A 21,002-nucleotide genomic window follows, 5' to 3' on the forward strand; every position below is an offset into this window, starting at 1 on the left:
CGCGTCTGCTAGCATATCCGCACGTCTGCTAGCAGATCCGCGCGTCTGCTTCACCTCATATCGGTCACTGATGGCCATCATGTCAGCCAGCTGCTCTGTGCTCATGTCATTCGTCTGCACCTGACCGCTGTAGAGGTATTGTAGGAACAATCTGAAAAGCTCCGGGTTCGTGTCGTGGACTATGATTTTCCTAAAAAAGCAGTAATCTCGTTGAACTGTGCGCAATTTCTTTGCGTTAATCAAGAATGCTCACACGTACGCTTATGATCGTTCTCTTCACACGCTTCAACTCAATACATGCACTTCCTAATCAAAACTGCCATTCAATCAGAATAATTTGGTTGAGCGCAGTGTACGATGCCTTGTAGATCCATGCCACAACGCGCACGCTCACTTGTCTATGGATTCTCGCATGCCGCTCAGTAGCGCCCTCCTGAACCAGTCACAGCGCGCGGCAACGATGACTCGATGAGCGGGAATCTGAGTCATTGAGACCTCAGGCTCCCTCTCCGTCTTGGCAGCAATCGGCTCACCGTGGGTGTGGTCGATGACGACGTCGGCCATGTCTAAACAACAAGCGAACATTACCACGTGTCTGGTCACATATTCACTTGGACTTTTCGAGCTTTCGACTTTTCGACTTTTCGACTTTTGTCCCAAATCCAACGCTACTATATATGCGGCCAGCAGACCACCTCGACAGCAAGGACTACGGTCGCCATGGTGACCGCGTACTCTGCACACGGACGACCTCTGCGGTCAGGACCACGGTTGCCGTGGCGACTACGTACCCTGCACGCAGACGACCTCAAAGACCATGTCAGTTTCGTAGTTTCTACCAAACAGCTGTGCTGTGTGCTGAGCTAGAGTGCTGTGCCGTGCCAACGGGGGTAGCATGAGGGACTCAACGATGTTCGTCTGTAAATATACATATTATGGTTGGTGCCATCGATTGGCCCGTCATGCGAAAATCGTGCGGAGCATTAACAAACAGAGGAGATAATCTTGAGTAGACAGAAATATTATATAGCTAAGAGGAAACTTCAAATGCGACAAGGTGTATTTAGCAGGAGGCCTTGCTGAAAACTAAACTCACCAGTTTTCTATACAACGTCTGCATCACCGTTCCATCCCCGGATAGGTTTCTCAACTTATCCTTACCCTCGTGTATCTAACATCGGCCTACTCGCTACAAATCAGCGGCAAGTGCCAGAAACAATACTTCGGTAAGCAACGTGAGACCTGACGGTGGCGCTACCTGTTGGTGTGTTGCCTGGTCGCCGCCGCCGCGCGCGGCTAGCTTGCTACCGGCTATCACGCTGCTCTGGTTATTGACTGCCACCTCGGCCTGCTTCTGCATCGGCTCCAGCAGGCCGAGTGCGACCATCGCTTGAGAGAACTGGCCGCGGTGGACCATCTCGCACGCGCGCCGGGTGAGGCTCTCCAGCATGGACTTGTGCATCACAACTTTGCTCAGACCCCAAGCCTGCGTCGACGAAAACACGCAAAGGCGTCGGTGAAAACACGACACGAGCTACTCGCAATCGATCGAAAACTCGTGAAGGTCATAGAGGGTAAATAATAGCGTACTCTCTACCGTAATGCTGTACTCAACAGATAAAAGATTCTTACCATTCTTCGCACATTCGAGCTTGATAAAACTACGGAAACCCAAGAACAATTAGGGGGGGGGCAACAACAAGAGACTTCACCATACCGACTTGGTTCATCTTCACAAAAAGGTCATCCTTACTATAAAGAGGCTATCATTTCATAATTCATGAAGTCACACAACTTTAAGAACCACCCGGATTTACATAGGTGCGATCGGCGCTTAGAAATAACTCAATGTGTAGTTGCAATGTAGTACAGCCAAATGTGTAGTTGCGTTAGAGAGGCCTGAATACAGCCGTCTATAGAATGCTCAGACCAACAGTAACATGTACATACGATATAACTTACCACCTTCGATGTGCCCAACTTGAACAGATACTTCCACTCTCTCCATTGTACCTTCTCGTCCAATGCCGATATGAGCTCCTCGATCCGCAGTAAAAACATCGGAACCTACGATGAAGGGTCGACACATTAGAACACCAGACAACCTACTTCCTAGGAACCCTTTAGTGACGTAACATTGTTCAAGTGAAATATTTCACTGAACTTACTGCACACAACTTTTCTAGTAACAGCCAACGCGTCACACTTACTGTATTTGTCATTTAGTTACATTCCTTCAATGAAAGATCTCATTATTTGGCCAACATTATAACGACTGTTGCCAGCAAACTCATGACATCTGACGGTTTTTTACATTATAGTGCCTATGTGCATTTCGGAAACACTAAATGAATTCAACTGTGACTCTCCAACTCTCCTTTTCTTGCTCCACTAGTCACACAAACAGCGGCATTTGTTTCCGTTCTATTGGCAATAGCTTTTCTATGGTGCCACGTATAAGCATAGCACAAGAGCTGCAGACAAGCCAAATGCTTACCTCATCGATTAGTTGCTCCAGGTTCTTGGCAACAGACCTGACCTTCTGGTCGTGTGACATTAAGCTGAAGTTTTCTCTGCAGGGAAATAACAATGTTGCATCTCTCAAAATGTTCAAACCGTTAATATTTAATAACGTTAACCACATATTTATCAATACTGACCACACAATTATTTGTAATACATCTAAATGACGACTTGGAAATCAATAACTAGAATTAGTCCGACTGGACGAATATTAAAACACAACAGCTAGTTGCACCACGTGGCAGACTACAAAATATCTGGCAGTTACAGAATCAACACTCGCATGCCATTAGAATCTGCAATTGGGTCTCTAAAAAACGTGGATGAAAACGCTATGCAACAATGGCTGACGACGAAAGCAGGCGCCGTATGACCGCAATGTGATGCTTACTTTCGCTGCAGCAAACTCATAACCAACGTCGTGACTCGCTCGTGAAAACTCCTCAGCTTCATCAGCTCTCTCATGTGCAGAGCCTGCGTGTATAAACACAGTCACACATGCGTACAGCAACAACGGCGCGCGATTTCCTCTCAGTTAGCTTCCTGCACAAAATGGTCACCGCCATGTTAGCACAAAACGACTAGTTTCGACTTATGGTAATTTTTATTAGATTCTTCAAACTTATGGTGTGTCTGGAAAGACTATTACCCCGTTTACCCTATTGTGAGCCTGCCACTCCCCCAGGGTGCAAGGACGGACGTATTCCCGGGTTTGTGTATTAAGTATACAAATACGTGCATGTACGTATGTACACAAACAAATGTGCATTCTTAATTGTTGTCTTGAAGAAAAGCATACAAGCAGTGACAGCACGCAGGAGAGAACACAAGCTCGGTGCTAACCTAACGTGGTTCATTTTCTCTATCCTAGCTGTGAAAAAACGTCCGGTACACCTAAACACAGTAGTGTCAGCCGGAACCCTTACCTTTTCTAACATTTCTCGTGAAACAACGTAACATAGACGTCCACCGAGTTATCAAAAAATTCCAGTATCAATACCAGCACAATATATGTAAGTATAGTAACCGAGCATTAGTGCGAGATTGCGTGTCCCAAACATGACTCTAGCCCAACATGGATGCATTCTTTCTCCAATGTTAACACATGACAGTTGTGTCTGATAAGCATCTCCACATTAATGAAAAGTAGAGTATGGTGGCCTAGACGGCTACCCTATCCCCAGCTATCACACCCTGAGCTTTCACACGCTGAGAAAACCCCCAGAGTTAGTGATAACCATTGCCCCAGCCTTTACTGAAGGAGTTAACGGCCATGTGGGCCACCGCAGGAGAAATCTTCTGCTATCCCGATCGATCGGTGAACCCGCATCACACGCACGTTTCGCAGCGACTTTCCCAGCATCTCGCCGAGCTTCCCGCCCTTGCGGCTGGCCTCGGGTATCGTAGAGACGTTCTCTTTGTTCACGTCGCTTATCACCTGCTCCAGCGCCCCCTTCGTCTCGACGACAAACTGAGAGACGGCGTCCAGCGTCGTGTCGATCTGAGCGAGCGAGAGTGAGAGAGTGAAAGAGAGAGAGAGATGAGCTGCAAATGAAGCCCTACACACATTCATTCACATTCACATTCACATTCACACTCAGATTCACATTCGAATTCACATTCACATTCACATTCAGATTCACATTCACATTCACATTCAGATTCACATTCGTTCACATTCACATTCAGATTCACATTCGTTCACATTCACATTCACATTTGGACTCACATTCACATTCACATTCACATTCACATTCGGCACACGTCGGATCCATCCGCTTCTCTTCTCCCTCGGCTGTACCGCGATGACGGCTGCCACGCGTCTACACTATACGTTACCTTACCCCCCCCAAAAAACCAACATTCTACCACGAAATTCTGAACATCCAAAATTCCACACACACAAAAACCTTCACAAAATCACATATTTCAAGAAATTCCGACATTTCACCACCTTAGCAATACGGGACTATAATCTCCAAAATTGCTTTTTGGTCGTGCACACTTTTTGAACTGAATTAATAAAAAACCGGAGCGGAGTTAACGCTATTGGGTAAAATTTTGTCGGTATTTCGCCTGGAGTAGTAATTTCTCACAGCGCTGGTTCCGACATGACCAATGTTTAATGCTAGAAGCTTCAGCTACGGCAGCCTGCGTTATACAGCCGAGGGTAGATGAAGGGGCGGAATCGGGCAAGGTATGCTGAGATATATACTATAACTTTCATAAGTTCATATAATTATGTGCTACATTATGCAAGCTGTGTCACGGCAGAGCTCTGTTACGATTCACAGCCCCACATCGTGTGGGCAGCGATGGGAGACTAGAAAACGTAAACCTGCGCATGAACGCAGGACGGGAATCGGATATCTACAGCCTAGATATCTGATGCCAACCTGTTCCCTGTGCTACTATCTCGAGATGGGGATTTTATAGCCATTACGATTCCGAGAAAACAATAAGATCAGGGGTGTTTAATTACTGCTGTACTGGCTTCTCCTTTTACAAAGGCATCGAATCAGCGGCTATTGAGCGACGATTATTTACGCGCACAACACCGAGTGCCAGCCTGACGCGACGTAGCACGCGCAATTGTCCAGTATCCCAGGCGATGCCACATGCTACCGTGTGCTTCTGTGTACAGAGTAGCTAGTACTAACCTCCGGCACTAGGTAAGCAGCGATCTCGTGCCGCTGATGAGCCGAGAGAGAGTTGCAGTGCTGCTTGCACACCTCCAGGAATGTGTGCAGCTGACTCATAAAGATTGGCAACCTGCACACGGTACAAGCACGCGTTACCCACAGCTTCGACGGGCTACGGGAGTCTGCCATCCACGGGAATCAAGCGAGAATCTGTGACCTTTGGCAATGGGATAGTATAGGAGGTTAGCAGCCCTTGGGATTCTCTGGACAAGGAGAAAAAAAGTAAGATTCATTATTAATTACCGAATTAGCTTTTTTTCTATACTGCTACCACACACACATGCGAGACTCATGTGCATGAGACATCACTAATGCGAAAGCCACGACCGCGGCTCGCTGATCGCTGTGGTTAAGTCTGGCACACCAACTCACCGGCACTTTGCATACTTGATGATCTCATGGCGCTCTTGGCGCGATAGTTCGCCCTTCTTGCGAGAGAACAGGTCGCAGAGGATGAGGAGCTTGGCGCCAGCTGAAACACAAGAGCATTCGACTCGACTCTGCCTGCGTACCCTGCCGTGTAACGCGTCACAATTCATTTCAATTGTTCATCGAAAAATATCTATCAATAGCAAATAGGTAAACACGTTCCTCAGCAAATACCCTCACATAGTTGTTTATTGTAACAAAATGCAACATAATCATGATGCTGACGAGTTTACGGTTTTTATACCACCTCGTACATTTTCTTACCCAGAGAATCAGACGAAGCTTCAGCACATGCATAACAGCCAATAGTACTGCTACCGTATTCTGCCTGTAGTCATATTTTAACTATTACTAGCTACTCATCAATACCTAAAAACCATAACCATAATCATAACCCTAACCATAATCATAACCCTAACCATAATCATAAACACCTAAAAACCATCTCTCCGTGATGGCTTGGCTGAAAGCCCACCTGCTTTCCATCCCTACCCTTCTCTAGCTCCCAGTTTACTACCGCTTTACCTGTCCGTCCACCCACCCTCCTCTCTTTCTATCTCTTGCCTTCACCCTCTTGCTCTTACCTCTAACAATACATTTAATTACATGAAAGCAACGTTATCACGCCAATTGCGAGCAACACTTCACGGAGCAACACTTCACGGAGCAACACTTCACGAAGCAACACTTCATGGAGCAACACTTCGGGGCAAACACTTCGCCGGACAGCAACACTTCACTGAGCACACTTCGAGAGCCACCATTCAACGGAGCAACACTTCACGAAGCAACACTTCACGAAGCAACACTTCACGAAGCAACACTTCACGAAGCAACACTTCACGAAGCAACACTTTATGGAGCACACTCACAGGACACACTTTCACGAAGCAACACTTCATGGAGCAACACTTCACGAAGCAACACTTCATGGAGCAACACTTCACGAAGCAACACTTCACGGAGCAACACTTCACGAAGACACTTCACTGAGCAAACACTTCTTCGAAACAACAACACTTCATGGAGCCACACTTCACGAACACCACTTCACCGAAGCACACCCTTCCGAAAGAACACCTCATGAAGCAACGCTTCGCGGAGCAAACACTTTCATGAAGCAACGCTTCGCGGGAGCAAACACTTTACAAAGCAACACTTCGCCCGCCACGCAGCGAGACGCTGTGACGCGGCGGCGACGGCGACGGCGACAACGGACGAGCGTTACCCTGCACGCACCGACTGCCGCCTCCCTGAGGCTCTGTTTGACAACGTCGCACAGCTTCGCAGGGTCCTTCATGAGCAGCTCGGGCGGCAGCGAGCTGTCCGGCTCGCGCTTGCCGCTGAAGTGGTCGACGATGTGGTCGGCACACGTGTGCATGTCCCTCACGAGGCACATGATCTCTGTACAAGAGAAGCAACGATCAGTCAGCCCGCTGTCACACGCGCAGCCCCAGCCCCTCCGTCGCCGGCCGACAAACCAACCTTGCTGGAAAGATCGCGAGTTTTCTTTCGCGGCGACTCATCAAGTCGTTAAGTCGCTTTCTTTTCGGTTTGAGATGTTATTCGTGAGAATTGACTCGGGAGACTACTAAACATTGAGCTACACTTGAGAATGGTTGTGAATGTAGGTTCTTTATGCCTATTCCATGTACCTAATGTCTTATCATTGCCATAGTTATCATTACTATTTATCATCACATCACAGGGATTATTATATATTCAATGCACACATATCCCTTGCTCATGACCAAGCAGGTACGAAAGATTTGATACCAATAGAGAGTAGCGCGTTTCCCATGACTAAAAGCAAATGAAGACGTTCTCACTATAGAGTTCAGTTACGGTTATCGTCAGCAACAACACGTTTCGAACGACACGCACGCTCTTTCAACGCTGTGTTCACGATGAAGGTTTCACACAGCATGGTGAGCCGGTCGAATCCTGGCATCTTGCCAACATGCATCACACAGGATTTGGCCACGCCCTCGGTGAGCCCGTTGGGGAGGCATTCTGCAACAGAGACAATGCACAAGACAAGGGTAAGAGAAACAGAAAGCATTTCAAAGACGACAATTAATCGAAAAGGGCACCTTCACCTAACTGGTTTTAAGTCGTGTCAGTGCAAAATTTGCAGGCTTGCATGCAAGCCATGCCTCTGTACTGCAATTTCCTGTACGTGGTATATTCTATGAGCGATCTGATCGAAATGCTTTTCAACCTACTTAACCCAACCATGAACCCCAATAACATATAGAAAACGTGTAAAACTACTAAAGCGCTCTCCCCACAAGTTTAAATGCTGTGCCATCATTTTTGGTGTATTTTCAGCCCGTGATACTGACCTGCATAGAGGTAGTGCAGCACTAGTTGTAGTACGTCCTCGGGCAAACCTGTCAGTGGAGACGGAAACCGATTCCAGTCCAGCTGAGAATTGGCCAATCTCAGAATAGTCCGATGAACACGATACTGTGGACCAACACGCTTCATTATATATCTCATACAGACTACAAGTTTAACTTCACTATCACACAGGGATAACAGGACCACCAGTGATGTTCCCACGGGTATCAGGGCTTGACACACCTGCATGGCAAGCTTACCATGACAGGACAACTTAAAATGCTTCCCGGCACCACCAGGGGATGGTAGGACTGAGCGGAAATACAGACATCGTACGATCACCAGAAGATGATTTGTTCCAGATAAATGGTAGATATTGTTGAAGTAAAAAGCAAGTCTGCTGCCCATAAACGTTCATTATCGCCTTGCATTTACTGCATGCCTCGCATACGATGGGTGAAAACAATTCCGCGTTCAGTGTTTGAAATAAACGTTGGACGTACCTCCTTCCCAGAGTCTGCTCTAATGACTAGATCAGAGAAGTATCCTTCATCTAGCGCGCTTAGAAATGAGAATGTGAATTCATTTTTGGTGTCGTTACTCGCAACCTGAAAAGGCAATTACAAACCTCAATAGATATAATTCAAGTTTAATATAAATCAAAAGGCGTGTACTTTGCAGCATTATAATAGCAAGTAATAGGTGCAACCGCGTAACAAGAACATATCCAATTTAAGATGAATATGACAGTAGAAATTTATGTTAACGAGCGCATCCATGACAAAATATCTGCGTATCACATTCTATTTCGGTCCCTATACCACACAGTCTTGTGCATATGCTGGCCAAGCATACCAATTTATATGTGTTATACGTACCTTTTGGCACTGTAGCATGCAACATCTGTCATACGTGAGCAGCATGAGGTCATCATGATCAGATATCTCCACCTGCCAGCAAAGCATTAGCTCGGTGATTTTCGGCAAGAAACAAATGAATTGGATGGAGAAACAAAGATACGCACCGCCTTTAGATTTTATATTAAAAACAATCTCGCGCAGTGTGCCGATACGATTGGCATTATTGTATGTGGCAACGTGCTAACTTACTCTGAATTCGATGTTGTGACCAGAAAACGTCCGAAACTTCAGCACAGTTGGATGCCCAAGGTCAAGCTGAGAGATCAAAGAAAATAGACCAATCACAACACGTGAATCTTTCTCCTCACCTCACTACACTATAAATAACATTGCGATCTAAAGTTAGAGGCCATTGCGACATACCACCTACTATACCATAACTGAAACACTATCATATCTTATGCATTACCACCACACACCAAGCTGAAGCACTACGACTTAATATCAACACCCCCATACACTGCAACAACCCATCCATTATGAAACCCAACTCCACAACCTTACCTCCTGTGACCAATCTCAAGTCTCAATCACCACTTAACTGATTACCATCCCTTAACTCATACCTGTACATACGTGTACAACCTAAGCTATCTTTATAAACACACGCGCGTGAAAACGCATGCACGCACGCGCACGCACACGCATCCACGCATGCACATGCTCACACACAAACACCGGCCCCACACACACAGACACACACACACACAAACAAACACGCACGCACGCACGCACGCACGCACGCACACACACACACACACACACACAGTTAGATCAGGTAAGCATAGCTGTTTCATGTATATATACATAGTTGGTTCGGGTAAAGTGTGCGATCGGCAGTAGCAGACGCACGCGTGGGTACGTACAGGGCTCGACTTTCTCGCTGCACAGACTTCATAAGTCTCACAGCCGAAGAAGGGCAGCGATTCAACGCCATCCGCGACCGTCCATGTCACGTCTCCTGTCTCGTCCAGCCGAAAGTCGGTGCTAACGACGAAAACACGTGCGGAACATACATTTCACAGACAATTCCATAGGGTTGTCAATCTACAGTTTGCAAGTTGAGAACGGATTGTCACTGTCACTGAGACTACGTTTACCGAATCAAAGAGCGTAGGTACAGTGCTACAACTTTACTATAATTTGCTGAGATAATGATCAATTGGAACAAGTGGATAAACACTTGTGTAATTTAAGTAGACCCAGCTAACTTAAGGTATACCAGTCATGCGGCGCTAGCTTAGATACTCAGTTTAGAACACATGAACACGATTACAATTTACTGTTTACACCTGTTAAATACTTTTCAATATAGTTGTTACAGCGCGGAGGGCTCCATAGGTAGAAAACCACAAAACCCCAAAGAAACAAAAGAACTAGAAGATTTCCTTAAATGCATTCAATATGAACATTCCAACGAAATGACAGTCAAATATTTACAAGTGCTACTTCAAGTACAAGATAATCTGATCGAAGTATCCATCCATCCATCGAAAATACTAAAAGAGTGGTGAATGCGTGGAACGCACTGCCAACATTTGTAGTCGAGGCCAAGACGGTCAACTGCTTTAAAAACAAACTAGACTTACATTGGACAGATATGGGTATAATAATAGGCCAGGCCTAAACTCAACCCATCTAACCTTAACTAACTAACTAATCCATTCAACGTACCCTTCAAACCCCGTTGTCTCCACGGTTCCGGAAAGAGAAACACACTCGACAATCTAAAACAATAAACTTCAGAGTCAGTTTCAACGTAAAAACGATATAATATTTCCACTAAAGATTCTAACGAATAGAAATAGCTATATATTACCCTCCAAGTCCCGTAAAATACAGACTCCTCCGCCATTTCTCTTCTTTTCTCCAGGAACATTTAATAGATAAATTACTTTTCCTTGTTATTCTTTTTTATATGCTCAGTTGATCCAAGCGCAAACATGGTCATAATGTTATAATTAATAATTGTAAATTTGCAGTACATAGCATTGATTACACTTTACAGGGTTGGTGGTACAGACAGGGGCGTGTACAGGGAGGGGGGGGGTCCAGGAGTCCGGACCCCCCCCCTTCTCGCGCAGAAAACACATCTGAAAGGGTCTGATTACAAATCTTTTCCCCAGACCCCCCCTTCGCATGCTCGAAAGTTTGGGTTACGGTTAGACCCCCTCCCCCCTGCTACAAATCCTGTACACGCCCCTGACAGGTTCAGGCCCCAGGGGCGAGAATTTTTTACAGGTGAACGGGGGGGGCATGCATATAGATCAACCAATCACAGATCGACTTTTTGTGACGTCACCCATGAAAGCATATGAATATAATACCGACGACGCCAATAATCTATATCTATATATAATATGCTAATACTATATACTAATATATATGAAGTTGTTCAGCCGAATTAGTCCGTGATCGCATAACTAGAGAACTTCGCAGCCTAGAGAAAAACTAAAGATATTTTCAGAATCAGCACGTCTGGGAGGTGGTTCGGGCTGAAACAAAAATGTAAAAAAGTTAAAAAGTTAAAAATTGATAAAAATTATATTCATCAATAGATGGCGGTGCGTAAAGATTAAAACATCACATACGTGTGAATCCATGGTGTATACCTTTAACGGCGCAGTGGCATAATCGCTAGAACATCCGTCTCCTACAGTGGGAATCCAGGTTCGAGTCCCAGCTGGGGAACATATTTTCACCTTTTTCATTTTTTCCCTTTAGTATTATTTTTAATTTCTTACTTTTTTTTTAATTTTTTTTTTAAATGTCATATCTTTTGATTTCTTATTGTTTTTTACTGTTTGGGATGGGATGGCATGGGATGGGATGGCATGGCATGGCATGGCATGGCATGGGATAGGATGGGATGGGATGGCATGGGATGGGATGGTATGGGATGGGATGGAATGAGATGGCATGGTATGGCATGGGATAGGATGGGATGGGATGGCATGGGATGGGATGGTATGGGATGGGATGGGATATGGAATGGGATGGGATGGGATGGGATGCGGTGCGATGGGATGGGATGGCATGGAATGGGATGGATGGATGGATGCATGGATGGATGCATGGATAGATAGTTCTATTTTTGGGGTATTTTCCTTTTAACCAAGCGGTCACCAATTGAGTAACGCCACTGATTTCCCCGGGCAACGCTGGGTATCCCGCTAGTTATATATACGCACTAGAAATAATTATATAGAGAGACACATAGTAGAGTCTACCTAGTATATTATTTCTATGATACACAGTAAGCTCAGTACTCGGAACTGTATTTAATAGCCATAAATGTCTCTATTATATACTCTTCATATATATACATCATGCCTAACGTCATGATAATAACAGCTCAGTTTCGGCGCAGTAGGATAACGAGTGCATGCGTGTGCGTGTGCGTGTGCGTTTGCGTGTGCGTGTGCGTGTGCGTGTGCGTTTGCGTGTGTGTGTGGGAGGGGGGATGAGTGTGAGCGTGTGCCCCCGTGCGTACAGAAAATGCACTTTTAGAGCTAATGTAATATTACGCTAGATACAATTATTATTAAATCAAAACAAGCGCGATGATATGCTTACTGCGTGCATTGGTTTCCAAAGAAATCAATCAAACAAACATGCATGCCTTGGAACTCATTGTAATCGTTTCGTTACCACTGGGCGTCTGTAGTGAATTTTGCAANCACAGTAGTATATCGTATATGTATAATTACATCCCCCAAAATATATCAAGAAGCCAAAATCGTTACACTAGCAAGTAAGTCTGCATGGGCTGTTTGTTAGGAGCTGAGTGACTCACTAATATGGAGACCAAATTTGACCTCGTTTCTCTTCCCATTCAAGGACAAAATACACGCGCGAGCGCGCCCAAACAGACGATCGCTAAATTCAAGTTCGACCGTGTCTTCTTGCGTGATAGAATCCCCGTGCGTTGCTTCTCAGCGGAGTGAAACCGAGAGCAACACGACGTTGGCAGTCTGCGGCGATTGACATCCCCACGGCCTGCACCCTTTTATACCGTCCCAGGCCTTCGACTTTGAACTGCATCGGTTCCCAGGGTAGCGGGCCGGTGCACGTACGCACTTACGTGTATACATCACGCCCGTGGTGTGGATCGCCCGTAGTCCTGCGCTGATCTTGATCCGGTAACACACACGCTTACACCGCGTACAATATGCTGTCTCGAATTGTGGCAAAGACTTCGGCGATAAAGGTATGATGCACGCGCTTATGTGTATGTTAAGCAGAGTTAAGTAGGGTAGTTAAGTAGAGTTAAGCAGTAGCTTGGGAACCACATCGATCGTGGTTCTATAGCTCTATCATATCGGTGTGTTACGCAACGGCTATATATATAGTGTGAGCTTCGTAGCTACTAATTAACTTCCCCTTTCACGTGTCTTGTTGATATGACTCAGAACCAACTGATTCGTGCGTATATTAAAAGTTTGAAACAGAGTTTGAGACTCAAGCACGGTTCGTCATCAGCTGGCACTGGAGCCTGATGAAGAACTGTGTTCTCAAAAGTGTGTTCGTGTGCGAGTGTGCGTCCGTCTGTGCGCGTACGCGCGCGCGCGTGCGTGCGTGCGTGCGTGCGTGTGTGTGTGCGGGGAGGTTCGTGTTCGCGTCCGTGTGTGCGTCCGTACGTTCACGTGTGTGTATGTATGCACTGTCCTTGCATGATGAAGATAATTATATATCATAAACAAGGATAAACCCACATTCTACGGTTGTGTAGGATAGCAACGCTAACCCCTTAATGTCCCTAGGAGTTATACGCTTGTCACCGCTGTTTTGCATAATGGTGTTCGAAGATTCGATATGCGGATCCACTGTGTTCTATAGGTAAACTTCAGTTATATATAGTCTGAAACGGCGTTCGGCAACAGCGTGCGCAGTAAAGAGAGAGCATATCCGCAGATTGGCAAAAAGCAAACCGTTTTCAAATCATTCGTCCCGCTAGTATCATTTTGCGGTGAATTCGAATTGACCAGACAATATATATTAAATAATTATTGATTTATAATCTTTCAAGGTATGTAAAGGCATGTACAAAACCATACTCTGGAAATAGGTATTTCGCTCTAACCAGATTTTTGGCTTGCTTGTGCAAATTTCGTAGCCCCCCTCCCCGGTTATGATTGACAGGTCGGTGGACGTGACGTCATACTTTCAGGCCGCGGCGCCGACGCTGCTGCGGACGGCGGTGCGCTCGGCGAGCGCCTTAAACATAGACACGAAGATCTACGAACACCAGACTATGCACGTCAAGGCCGAACACATTCACGACTACATGCGAGAAATGGAGCGCTACCTTGATCTTTTCCCGGTCCCGTTCAAGATCATCGGCAACTGGATCGTGGACCAGGGCGGCAGCGGGTCAGTCTTGCCATGATGTCGCAATGGGTACATGCAATAACGCGCTTGGGAATAGTAGACAGTACCGTGAAGGTATCCCTGACCTCTAATGCGATTTTTATCATTACCCCCCCCCGCCCGTTTTGTACCTACAATTTCGACTTCAACCTCATGACCTTCAAGGCGAACTCAGGTCATTCGTGATTTCATTCATTAGCAGTGTTACTATTTAGCATTTCTCGTTTGTTGGCCCTGCGCACATCTAATGCGAATTTGAATGTTGTTGTTTCCGTACTCGCTTATGATTATTTTCATCGTCAACGTTTCGTGTTGAAAGTGAACTAAAAACGAGGATTCATGCACTTAAACTATAATTCGTTGGCAAAATTTTCTGATCTTCAGAAAGCCAGACGCAGCGAAAGGAGACTCCTGATGAAGTATATGACAGATCCTGGCTCGAATTCTACCTTAGTCGCATCGTCCGATGTGTCACACATTCCACCAAAATACCTGCGAGCCTGCCCGGGCTTCGAAATGAGCATTCCTAGCAAGCCAAGTAATGTCCCGCCTGTACCTCACTCAATCAACAATATTACATGCACGCAAGTGAATTTCGGCAAATGAGTAGGAAGTTAGCGAGTAATACCTACCCAGTAAAAAACCAATAGACACAATGTTGCCACTGACGAAAAATTTGAATAATGTGTGTATAGTCGTGCTACGCAAGTGCATGTGTGATAACATGGTGCCTGGCTCGTGTGCGTGTGTGCGTGTGTGTGTGCGTGCGTCACGTGCGCGTGCATGTGTGTAACGGGTGCTGGCTCGTGTGCGTGTGTGCGTGCGTGTCGTACGTGCGCGTGCATGTGTGTAACTGGGTCTTGGCTCGTGTGCGCTGCTTGTGCGTGCGTGCGCGCGTGGTGGCGGTGCATTGCGTAACTGGGGTGCTGGCTCGTGTGCGGCGTGTGTGGTGCGTGCGTGCGTGCGTAGCGTCGCGCGTCGCGTGGTGCCGCGCGCGTGGCGCTGTGCATGTGTGTAAGCGGGCGCTGGTTCGTGTGCGTCGTGTGCGTGCGTACGTTGCGCGTGCGCGTGCGCGTGTGCGTGCGCGTGGCTGCAATATTGCGTACGTACATGCATGCATGTGCGTACGGACATGCAGTTTCAATGCATGCTATAATATAAGCTAGAATACGTACTTACTATATATGCGTCGTAAATGAGACAAAACTACCGTGACTTTTTTCGAAATAGCAGATACCGTGTAGTGCTTCCAAAAAAATATATAATAATAATACTAGTTTATCACGTCAATGTTGCTGATATTGTAGTTTAATGTCCACACAGGAAAGCTGCCCACGTTGTCGCGCGTATATCTCGTCATCTTGTGCCAATGTAGCGAATTTTTGTTGCAGGCACGCAAAACAGAAAGATTTGTATACATGATCAGTAAGCGCTAAATGTAGCTCTGAACCCTGTTGTAGCGAAACAAAAAAAAAATGAACATTACGGAAAAATGTCCATGAAACTAATTATTACAATTTTTCTCGTAGCCGAACCTCCTGCTATACACTGCGTATGATTAAAAATCAAAAAACTGCAACGATCGTTTCTGTCTGTCCAGCAATCTACGAAACAAAATTAAGTAGGACTTATTTTATGACTAATCTTTGTTTCTGACAATGGCTTTCCCTTGTCATATTGTTTCGTACATAACAGACTTGCATTATAGTATGCAATTACAAGTGACACGCTCACACTCTCAGGAGCTGCGGACGCGAATTACGTGCACGCACGATACAGTCCATCTTCTAGCACGTCCCTCTTTTGGTACTCAGGCGATACGAAATAAAGGAATGTACCGCTTTAAGAAGCGAAAAGGCCAGTCGACGGAGGTCTTATTCAAGGAACATGAATCGAACATGGCGAGCGACCTAGAGATCGCACATCCGCAAACTTAGGTCCGAGACACTGGGCGGCGTTGATCGCGCCTGTCACCAGGAGTACGGAGCGCCTGGCGACAGTAAGTAGCAATTAAGCGTGTTTTCACGCGCCACGCACCAGCACGGAGAGCACGCTGTAGTTACTTGCCGTAGGTGTAGTCGGGTGTTGTGGCTCGGCCCTTACACTTCTTAATGCCTGGTGGCTGGGCATAGGCCTACGCCTCGAGTGTTAAAGTGATTTACGTCACGAATTATCTAGCAGGCCATCAAGTAGTACAGTTTGTGTGTTTATTTGCTAGCAAATAATAGTATGAAATACAATTAGTGTTTGTGTTTACCTTTTCATGCTTATATACCTTGCTGTATATGGCCCTAAATTTCCGACTGTCTGAAAACAAGAGAGACGCCAGTTCTGGAACAGTACTGGGGGATAGTAGTGTTAGACAACAGAAATTACCCCAAATCGTCTTTAGATTTTTTTGCATAAATTTAACCGAACGTAAAAACATTTTTATCAGGTGAGAGTTGAGGATATATTTAGTAAACGTTAGTTTCTTACTTTTAAATGTAAAAAATGGGCAATTTTCTTTTTTTACAAATTTTACTATAGAAATCGTGAACGCTGAGTCCCTTTAAGGGGGTTGTTGGATTAGAGGTCAGGGCGTATTATAATGGTGATTAGTTATGAGTTAGCGGTTACGGTAGCTTTACGCCACGGTAAGCAACGTATTGACCGTTCTGGAACCCATGCTTTATAACCGAATGAGTCTATGATAAATCATACATAAATAAAAAGTAAATTACATGCCGCTTGGTGATAGTGAGGCAATGACAGGAGGCTACTGCTGCCCTCTAGCGGCCGGCTGTAAACACTGTAGGAATGACGCGATCGCGCTCCGCCGCAAATGCATGATTAAACACGCGTGTTAGCTAGGAGTCAATACATCTTCTTCGATAGACCTCGTTACTGCAACGATAGAAGCTTATGTATCCGTCGCATCCTACCGAGGATGCAGAAATGGCGCGATCAGCTGCATATATATATATATATATAGTATACTAGTATATCTAGACGCTCATCTCGAACACGCTCTATGCATAATGTATTTGTCTACTTGATGACAAGCGCGAAAGTTAACTTCCGTGAAATAGCTCGGGAATGATGTGGGAACAAGATGCTAAATAATACACATGGGATTAAGTAGCTGTTAAATATAACCTTATCTTAATAACTCGACTGTCAATGGTAAAGCACTCTACCCGTACCCCCACAATTAGTGTAAATTCGCTGTGCGTAAATTATGTAAGCAACTGATATAATATGTAATATGATTCTATAATAATTTATATATATATATATATATAAATAATCAATAATAATAACTATAATCAGGAATAATATACTTTATGTAAGCGGCTGTGCAATGTAATATAATTGCCGGTGATGCTATCGCATAGCTCGATTTCTCTCCCCCGATCTGGCCTTTGATTTACATTATTGTCATTTGTCACGTATGCCATGCGCATCACGACATGTGTTAACGTCAAGCTGATTGTTCGCTACATAACGCCGTGTTTTTTTTCCTGACTACTGTCTAGTGGCTGTGCGAACCACTATCCCGACATGCCAGTGCGGCCGAAAACCTCCTCTGGCCGTCAGATGCGCAGTGGTGACGTTCAAAGAAGACAGCGTGGCGATTCTACTCTGCGCCTGGGTGATTATAACCATTTCATTCTTTCATATCAACCATAAACATTACAAAGATATCCTTAGAAAAAAAACATTATCGAGAAACGTGCTTGGGGTAGCAAAAAAGAGAAGATGAATGCCATGTTTTATGTTTCAAATGATAATTTCATGTATATGTTCAATGCATTTATTATTTTAGCGAGAAATGGGAAAGAAGCTTGATTAAGGACCACCACAGAAGTCTGCATTGTGGTTCCAAGATCAGCACTACTTGTTAAACATAGGTGGTGCCAACTATGGATGACGATCGCTCGCGAATGAATGCACAGCAGATGTAAAGAAACGTTATTTCATAAACATAGCATAGAAATAAGATAATTTGCCCTAAAATTATAATAATAAGCCTATTAATTACAGAAATAATGCTATAAACTATAAAGTAATAAGTAAAGAAGTAGTAATAATAAGTGTATAATTACTAATAAATTGCAAATAAAAAGTTGCATTGAATATAGAAATAATAGGAATTTGCGCATTGTGAATGCTAGATTCAGAGACTATGCAGCTGTATTTTTAATTAACTCGAAACAAAGCGCTAATATATAATATATTATATACTATATATATATAGTTATTATCTGAAATGATAGCAAATGCTATCTTCATTGAATTAAAGTTACCACACGATACCGATTCCGTATGAATGTACACGTGATTAGACGTATTCACAGTGCTAGAATTTGCTCTTGATGTGTACCAATGTTTTAGTATACAGTAATAAACTGCACTAAAACAGTTTGCTGTTACGTCATTATCTTGTACGCGTACTTTAGTCAAAGTCGGCACTTATAAGAAATTAAACTTGGAATCTGAATTTGCCGTGCTATTGCTGCAAATTCACCAAACTATTAACAATTACTTCTCTGTTTAAGTCATTCAAACACTCATGAATGTTTCCTTTGCGTTGATTCAAATTATAAACAAATTATATTATATACTATAATATATTATACTGTATATATATATATATATATATATATATATATTACATCATACAATTATATACTTTTCTCCAATAGTGTCTATACCTCGTGCCAATATTGATATGATAGCAGATGATAGTAATGATACATAACAAATATGTTTTATTTCTGCTGCTCAGAACAGAGTGAACTATACGTGTAAAATATTTAATTCACTTACGTGTGAAAATTTCAACAAGGTAATAAAACATACGGAAAACAACCACAATTCCGACTGCATGCTTGCTGTTTCATCAGCGTACGGAGGTTAGGTCATGCACATGTGGCCGTTAGTTTCCTATTATCTATTATCCAAAGATCGTATAGTGCCGGAGGCCTCCGGCACTATACGATCTTTGCTATTATCTACTTCGACTGTGTCGGGGTGTGCGCCATCTAGTTGTAAGGGTGTTAACATTATGAGTTCTTTCATCACCGGAGATGTTTAACTTGTCGTTCGTCTGCTTTGCATTGAGCATCGTTCCGTTTAATGCATTGAGCATGGATGTGTGGTTGGGCGGACGGACATGCGGGCAGGAAGACACACAGACAGACAGTTAGACAGAGGAACGGACGGGCGAACAGACGGATGGATGGACGTGCGGACCGGTGAACGGACGGACAGACAGATGGATAGCTTACACACGCGGATTTTATTTGACATTAGACATGAACAGAGGACGTATATCATATATGATATACGTGCTCTGGCATGAATCTTCCGACACGCCATAGTACGGCCGCTAGCGGCAGATGCTGAATTTTCGAGAACGCGGCTGTTGCGCACGCCTACCGCGCGCAACCTGTACGGGAAGCCTTATGACACTATGTGTTTCCCGTGGAAAAATGTAAATGCAAATTTTCGTATCTGTGTAACTCGCTATCGCTATTTTTATATTATAACATGCTGTGTTCCTTGTTCTCTCATCTCATCGCACTTCCCCTCATCCGTCGCCATCATATCATCGAGTTCTCGCACATGCACGCACGCGCACGCACAGATACGTCTACGTGCGCATGAGACTCACAAATACGCGCACGAACACGGCAGCGCGCGGGCTATACATGGCAATTCACATCTTTTCTTTGCCAACAAATATGCAACAATTAAGTAGCAACATTGTTTAATTGGGGTTAGTGAGTAAAAGATCAACAATAAAATAAACAATTTCTCAAGGCGTTTCATGAGACATCCGTGATCTTGCACATCTCGACTGACTGCTGATAATTCCAAATTTCAAAGGTTTTGGTAGCAAAATAAAAATGTCAATGCATTGAACTTTTATATCTATCATTGGATCGATTACTCGATGGATGCCCAAAAATATGTTTGCGAGTGCTCTCATCTGCCGGTATATTTTGCCCATTCACAATGATGTTACTGGGGATATGTTACAAACTAGACACTCAGATAGGTTTATTGTTTGCACAAACTAGACATACTAGATATTTGTGGTATTATTTTGACACGGAACTATTCACATGCACTGCGGCCCTCCACAACAGTAGTTGTTTTCCTCCTCTTCTGTATAGGCCGTACGCGGTTCACTATTTTTTCCTGCTCCGTTTTGCGGCTTTGTCACAATTGAATTGATCTGAGACTGGCCACCGGCTGTAGTTTAATAGCTAGTTGCCCATAGGCTATATTGCCGTTTTTTCTCGTCGATGCATTAATTAATTATTCATATATTATTTTTTTATGTGGTAAAACTCATTCATATTTACTCCCTGCCAATTGTATACCCTAAATTTATTTCCACTTTTACATCTTCTTCTACGATTTTTCGATATACGTGTTTTCTTCCCCAAAATGTGCACCCTAGCTGCATTCCTTTGTTTACCCACCGGCTTCTTCCGTCGTTAACTATTCCCCCTTCCCCAGACGGAGATACAGGTGTGATAAAAATCTTAATTGCTTCTAATCATATCAAAACCCAGTCAGGATTATGTTTGCCATCACATGACACAAGTCTATTGCTTAATTCCGGCTAATTTTAATAGCAATTTGCCAGCCTTAATAAATAATTCTGTCTGCCTACTATTATGGGATTGAAAATCTGCGCCGTGACGTCACCTATCACGAC

The 21,002-nt window shown here is 44.3% G+C and overlaps 1 protein-coding gene across 1 annotated transcript in view; it reads right to left on the reverse strand.

The window, feature by feature from the left end:
• Positions 1 to 10,939, reverse strand: part of LOC106807533 — a 20,410-nt gene extending 9,471 nt beyond the window's left edge. Inside the window, exons 1-19 of the mRNA XM_014809900.1 lie at positions 10,737 to 10,939; positions 10,592 to 10,644; positions 9,784 to 9,904; positions 9,107 to 9,172; positions 8,876 to 8,947; positions 8,501 to 8,605; positions 8,000 to 8,123; positions 7,539 to 7,667; positions 6,894 to 7,058; positions 5,598 to 5,697; positions 5,184 to 5,295; positions 3,863 to 4,024; positions 2,915 to 2,997; positions 2,498 to 2,573; positions 1,963 to 2,067; positions 1,259 to 1,486; positions 792 to 918; positions 395 to 566; positions 24 to 190 (exon numbers count right to left, since the gene is read on the reverse strand). Coding sequence (XP_014665386.1) covers positions 24 to 190; positions 395 to 566; positions 792 to 918; positions 1,259 to 1,486; positions 1,963 to 2,067; positions 2,498 to 2,573; positions 2,915 to 2,997; positions 3,863 to 4,024; positions 5,184 to 5,295; positions 5,598 to 5,697; positions 6,894 to 7,058; positions 7,539 to 7,667; positions 8,000 to 8,123; positions 8,501 to 8,605; positions 8,876 to 8,947; positions 9,107 to 9,172; positions 9,784 to 9,904; positions 10,592 to 10,644; positions 10,737 to 10,796 — 2,227 coding nt within the window. The 5' untranslated portion in view covers positions 10,797 to 10,939. The remainder of the gene's footprint in view (positions 1 to 23; positions 191 to 394; positions 567 to 791; positions 919 to 1,258; positions 1,487 to 1,962; positions 2,068 to 2,497; positions 2,574 to 2,914; positions 2,998 to 3,862; positions 4,025 to 5,183; positions 5,296 to 5,597; positions 5,698 to 6,893; positions 7,059 to 7,538; positions 7,668 to 7,999; positions 8,124 to 8,500; positions 8,606 to 8,875; positions 8,948 to 9,106; positions 9,173 to 9,783; positions 9,905 to 10,591; positions 10,645 to 10,736) is intronic.
• Between the last annotated feature and the right edge of the window lie 10,063 nt (positions 10,940 to 21,002).

This window comes from Priapulus caudatus, unplaced genomic scaffold (genome assembly GCF_000485595.1).
Source record: "Priapulus caudatus unplaced genomic scaffold, Priapulus_caudatus-5.0.1 Scaffold221, whole genome shotgun sequence".
Taxonomy (NCBI): domain Eukaryota; kingdom Metazoa; phylum Priapulida; class Priapulimorpha; order Priapulimorphida; family Priapulidae; genus Priapulus; species Priapulus caudatus.